At 35.4% G+C, this 6,161-nt stretch overlaps 2 protein-coding genes and 1 long non-coding RNA gene across 3 annotated transcripts in view; 2 read left to right on the top strand and 1 right to left on the bottom strand.

Annotated features, from left to right (window-relative positions):
* Positions 1-1,416, top strand: part of LOC100746578 (luciferin sulfotransferase-like) — a 2,920-nt gene extending 1,504 nt beyond the window's left edge. The window contains exons 4-7 of the mRNA XM_003490486.4: positions 81-237; positions 341-461; positions 605-699; positions 922-1,416. Coding sequence (XP_003490534.1) covers positions 81-237; positions 341-461; positions 605-699; positions 922-1,233 — 685 coding nt within the window. The 3' untranslated portion in view covers positions 1,234-1,416. The remainder of the gene's footprint in view (positions 1-80; positions 238-340; positions 462-604; positions 700-921) is intronic.
* The window catches only part of LOC117151804, a 5,083-nt gene extending 3,375 nt beyond the window's left edge, over positions 1-1,708 (bottom strand). The window contains exon 1 of the long non-coding RNA XR_004461933.1: positions 1,631-1,708. This is a non-coding gene — a long non-coding RNA (uncharacterized LOC117151804). The remainder of the gene's footprint in view (positions 1-1,630) is intronic.
* A 29-nt stretch (positions 1,709-1,737) lies between these two features.
* LOC100746461 (DDB1- and CUL4-associated factor 10) lies at positions 1,738-4,636 on the top strand. The gene is made up of 5 exons (XM_003490485.4): positions 1,738-2,430; positions 2,508-2,621; positions 2,708-3,077; positions 3,153-3,368; positions 3,448-4,636. The coding sequence occupies exons 1-5, from the start codon at positions 2,231-2,233 to the stop codon at positions 4,567-4,569; spliced, it is 2,022 nt and encodes a 673-aa protein (XP_003490533.1). The 5' UTR covers positions 1,738-2,230; the 3' UTR covers positions 4,570-4,636.
* The last annotated feature ends 1,525 nt before the right edge of the window (positions 4,637-6,161 follow it).

Here is a 6,161-nt window from a genome sequence, read left to right as displayed (position 1 = left end):
TAAAAAAAAAAAAAAAAAAAAAAGAAACAATTTTCATGAAGGATTTTCGTGGATCATGCAATTGAATCTTATTTGCGTAGAGCTTCGTCATTGATGGTCACAGGGGACTCTGTGGAATGGTTTTCGAAGATGGGTGATTCGGTAAAATACGTCATGAAGATGCAACGACCCAGATACGTTAAATCTCACCTCCCTTTCGATTTATTGCCACAGCAAATCCATCAAAAGAAACCAAAAGTACTCAAACATTTTACGATATATTATACTATAATCAACGATCGTGATATGTTATATAAAGGAGCGAAAATATAAATTACGTCGATATTGTGAATTGTTTCAGGTCATCTACGTTGCTAGAAATCCAAAGGATACCTGCGTAAGCTTTTATCATTATTGTAAGAAATTTCATAATATAGTGGGGAGCTTCGAAGAATTTGCTGACTTGTTTTTAGATGACAGTAGTATGTACCGAATATGCATATGTGTATATATATGTTTACATATTTATTACCATAAAAATCTGTCTGTAATTATTACCTATTATTATTAGTATCATGATATCTATATAGCATATATGTTCATTAACAACTACTTTCAATTTAAGTACCATTGACTCCGTTTTGGAATCACGTTTTGAAATTCTGGGCTATAAGAGATCAAGAGAATGTATTATTTTTAACGTATGAAGGAATGAAGAAGGTAATATAGTAATATATTTAAAATCAGACGACTGGTATTCATCCGATTTCATATTTTTGTAAATACAAGTAAAAAAGTAAAATCTAGACATAATATTTTTTATATTTATGCACATTATCTATATCCTATATATTTGTGTGCCTTTAGATTTCTTATAAGCGTATAAAAATTCGCGATCTATTTATAAAGTTAAAAGTAATATCTCAAACAATGATGTTTCAGGATCAAAAGGAAACGATTAGGAGGACAGCAGAATTTCTGGGGAAAACTGCGACAGAGGAACAAATCGCTGATCTTTGTGAGCACTTAAAGTTCACAAAGATGGCAGTTAATCCCGCCATAAATATGGAATTAATTGTTCCACAGAAGGACGTGCCAGAGAATGACAAATTTATAAGAAAGGGCAGAGTCGGTGATTGGAAAAACTATATGTCCGAAGGACTGTCTCAAAGATTCGATGAATGGACCGAAAAGCACTCGGGCGGAAGTGGCCTTGACTTCGACAAACAAACGGTTCTTTATGACGAGGACTGAAAATTATCTACCGAAGTGTGTATACTCTAAGTTTAGGTTATACAAGAACCGATATTTGTGTAAAATAATTACATTCGTTTTAACTGTTATACTGTTATTTTTATGTTAATGTACATATGCTTATATAGTTACATAAATCTGTACGTATCGTTGTCGATAAAATATATTAGAAAAATAGCAAAATGTATGTGTGTGCGTGTAAACAGAAGTTCAGTATAAATTAATGTTATTTACTCATTAATTACGCCAAGCTCAATGCCATATATACACTTACATGTTGTACAACCGGTTTTCTAATAATGGACAGCAACTACAGTTTTTCATACTTAAATGGCTTTCTAACTTCGAGAGAAGAACGGATTTTCGAGGAAATGAAGTACTTGTATGTTTAATTTACCTGAACCTGGAATGTAACGCACTATGGAAATCCTGTTCGAGACTCGCGCTCGAGTTTTCGTTTCGTCGATTCTCAGCGCACGACGTTGTATGTCAAAGCAAAGATGGCGTTGATTCGTGTTGTGTCAGGTGTTTAAAATTTCTTAAAATTATATCGAAGTGTGACATTGGACTGTAGTCGTGACACTTCGGTTAGATATTTAAATCGTTTTTAGTTTTGTGAAAGATCGTCAATTGGAAAAAACGTAAAGGCATCTGTCAAGAGTCACGTGTAATACTGCCCGATAGTGGTATTTTGCACTTAACCTTAGCCTTCACTCGGTATTGTACGATCGTCTTCAAATCTCGTAAAAATTATTTGGAAAAAAACGTAGATGGTGTATTTTTTATTAGAGAAGAAATCAAAACTTTTCGTCAATCGTTTTCCTGACGATATTAATGACGATCATTTATATCGTATGATAAAAGAAAGGTTTAAAACGAATCCGTAAAGTTAAAGTTCGAACTATGCGCCTTTAAACTGTGTTTACGAAGTATTAGATCTTTTCTGAGTTGCCAAAAATATTTAGTTGGATGCTGGTAAAATTTACACCTGGCTGAAATGCCCAGGATAAAAACCAAACAAGCAAGTAGCCTTTGGTTAAGGCAACGCGAATTGGGTGTACAGTTCTCTTTGGGACATGCTGATCACTTTCATAAAACTCTTTACTCCTCTATACAACCGGTAACTTCTTGGGATCATGCGTTGTCTGCAGCTGCTGCCCATGGTGGAGTTTTTAATCTTGAATATTCCCCAGATGGGTAAGTACATCCATGCTTTTAGTTCTATGAAAAATATTGTATACAATAATAACATAATACTTTTTTTTGTATGACAGCTCTCTTTTGTTGGCGGCATGCGAGAAGAAAAGTATTTTAATGTTCGATCCTTTGAGGAGAAGCTTGATCCATGCGATCGATAATGCTCATAATGATTGTGTTAATTGTGTTAGGTATGTGTAGATCTTGTTTTCTTAAATAATGTAAGTTAATTATTGTAGCACTAAATATCTGATAAGAATAACTTTTTTTACAATAGGTTTTTGGATCAACGTATGTTTGCAACATGTTCAGATGATAGTACGGTAGCTCTTTGGGATGCTAGAAACTTAAAGAATAGAATAAGAACTCTTCAAGGTCATTCGAATTGGGTGAAGAATATAGAGTATAGTCCCAAAGATAATTTATTACTGACCAGTGGTTTTGATGGTAGTATATATACTTGGGACATTAATAGTTTCACAGAAAATAGTATTCTTTATACGCGTGTGTTCCATACAAACGGACTGATGCGAACTAGACTTAGTCCAGATGCCAATAAAATGTTAATAAGTACTACTTCTGGATACCTCATCATTATACACAACCTTAAATTAAGCACTTTAAATCAGGACTTGGCAGGATTTAGAGTGCGTTTCATTTCTGGTACTACATCTTCGTATCTTATTTAACACACTTTGTATACAAGTTAATTTTTATTTTAGCCAAATATGTATCGGTTAATGCAATCGTCTCAAACTACAATACCAAACGTGGCAAGTTTCACGCATCTCTTTTCCCATTCTCGTGCACATAACCGAGTAGAATTTTTAACCGATTTCCCTGTTGGCGATGATGCTGAGATAATATCGAGTTTGCAAGTGCACCCTCATGGATGGTGTGCTTTGTCTAGGAATGTCAGTAACGGAGAAAAGTCAGAGGTTGATATTAAGAAGCTTACACAATTGACTTTGGTTACATATATATTTCTTACATTTCATTGATGATTGTATATTCCAGTGGACTTGTATTCATGACATACAAGAGCGTGATGTATCCAGCACAGAGGATGAGGCGAAAGAAGGAGAGGAGACAGCACCGCAGTTTAACGAAGTGCCCGTAGAAGAGTTCGAGGATTTTCAACAACCTCAACCTTCTCGCTCGGGTATAACATCTTCCTTTTTAATAGAAAGCCCAAACAACCGCGTGAGAGTAGTTCATACTACATCCGATACGAGATCGAACGCGGCTGGATTTTCAGATAACGCGCAATCAGCTAGGTCCCCGAGAAATAATTGGCAGTCAGTGTCTCGTAGAGCGTCACGGTCGCAGTCGAGGAATTCGCGTTTGGACAGAAATGCGACAAGAGCGAATTTTGGCTCGATCGAAGTTAGTTCTAGTTCAAGTTCGTCTGATTCTCGTGTAAACACAGATAGAGACAATAGACAGGGGGATAGGTACATATACGCCGCTGACATTTATGCGGCTGATGAGAGCATACTGGAAGAAGGTTCTGGTGATCAAGAAAGAGAATCAGGACAGGACTACAGGCCGAGACCAAATGTTCACCTTAACTACTTAAGACCACGCAATATAATCGAAAATTTTCCTACCGGTAATATAGAGTTACATGTAAGTACGACTGACGTGTGGGAAGCACATGTAGCAATTAGGGAAGCTAGGCTTAGGAGAGAGAGGGATTGGCTTTCTAGATCGAGTAACAATACTGTCGTTATTATCGGTGATAGAATTAGGGTTCAGAATCGGAATAGGCAAGGCCAGCAAACAATGTACGCTATTCCGAGAAACCGTATGATCCATCAAAATACTCCTAGATTAACGCATTACATAGAGGAACCTAACGTTGGTTCCGGTTATATAAAAGAATTATGTTTCTCTGCCGATGGTCGACTAATATGTTCACCGTTTGGTTACGGAGTACGTTTGCTAGGATTTTCTGAAAATTGTTCGGAATTATCTAACTGTGTACCTTCCTACAACGAGTCTATACAGTTGAACGAAATAGCGATAAACACTAGTCACTCTGGCATTGTAGTCTGTACAAAATTTTCTCCAAGGCATTGTTTGCTTGTGTCAGGTTGTCTTAGTGGAAGAATCGTTTGGCATCAACCTGTAGTTTAGTCAAATTAATGTCAACTTTTCATTATAGTCTGCCTAGAGAACGTCTTGATGAGATATATTACTTGCCTATATTTCCTTCTTTTTATTTTTCACTTTTTGTTTTCTTTCTTTTTAACGAGGTGAATATCGGGAAATACGAAGATTTTTTTAAATATACAGTTTTTGATATATTTTATTTTTTAGCGTGTTTTGTTATAGATATGATTGAGGTTAGGAAACCCTTTGTTGACGAGAGGTATTGGCGCGCGTAGTTGAGAAAATATACGCGTTGAACATTTGCGTTACTCATTGTTGAGGCTTGTATTTTCTTTAATATTTAGCTCATCATCGCTGTCACTATCATTAGTAATATCGAAACGTCTGAGCTGCTTTCTTGTTGAACGAAGTTTGTTTCCATTGTCTAAAGTACTGTCGTCGTCTTCTATCCTGTCAGGTTTAAAATAATATTCATCATTACTACTATCACTATCGAACATGTCCTTTCTGGATTTTTTAGGTATCGTATATAAGATATTATAAAAAATATATAAAATATAAAAAAAGCTAGTTGATTCGTCTGGTAATGCCATTGAAAGACTGAAATTCGTTTTGACTCGACGATTATCCTATATCGCGAGTTTACGTTAAATGGAAAATAGGATTTCCAAAGATTTATAATTTTCTTTCATCAAAAACATAGTACTGTTTAGTCTACAATACCCATGCGTAAATACGCATAAGATTATCGCTCAGAAAAGTAGACGTACGCCAGACACCTCAAAATAAGTGTCCGGAAATGTGATCAAATTCTGGTGTCTATTTGCCGATACTCGTCCGCAAAGGGTTTTATGCTAATTATTTGCACGTAGCGTTTTTTATTCGAAACGCGATAAACGTGGTTAAATATGAGTTATTTTATATTGGAATTATCTCTCACCAGTGATTTAAAAAGGAAACAGTCATGACGTTATTTTAAGTATCGTTTAATGAAATTAATTAATTCATCTTGTATATTTAGAAAAGTGATTACTGAAACATAGTATTTTTACTAACAGACGTATATTTCTATTGAAAAATTTTAATATCTCAATAAGTCCACGGCAGAGTACTTTTCGTTTTATATCGCCAGAGAAAACGTAGGAGCAAGAATGCAGAAAACATTCCATCAACTGATCTGTATATTACACACTTTCATAGAATATTGGCGATTGCATTGCCATTTGCAACTGAATATACATTTTGCATTTGTACGTCTTGTTTGGCAATAATCGAAGGAATGATTGCGGTCTGCGATCAATTTCTGAATCATTGGCAATAGTGATCTAGGATCTAAGGAGAGGAAAAGAGGTAATATGTACCATAGAGTGAAATTATTATGCAAGAAAATCAACCTCGCTAAAATACGTAAATACAACGCTAAATATGTAACGTTGGCGTTACCGTTAGTATTAAATTATTTAGCTGCGTATTGCGTGGCTATTAATAAGTACCCGAAATTTCAACTAATCATGAGATGATTATTAAAATTGGTGTCGCTGTTTACCGAGAGAAACGAGGCCTTCTCGTGACTGTCGTTGAAAGGAAAACCACGCCGTTAATCAACACAACTTTAA

This window comes from Bombus impatiens, unplaced genomic scaffold (assembly GCF_000188095.3).
Source record: "Bombus impatiens unplaced genomic scaffold, BIMP_2.2 scf_0452, whole genome shotgun sequence".
Lineage (NCBI taxonomy): Eukaryota > Metazoa > Arthropoda > Insecta > Hymenoptera > Apidae > Bombus > Bombus impatiens.
This window is presented reverse-complemented; position numbering and strand designations above follow the sequence as displayed.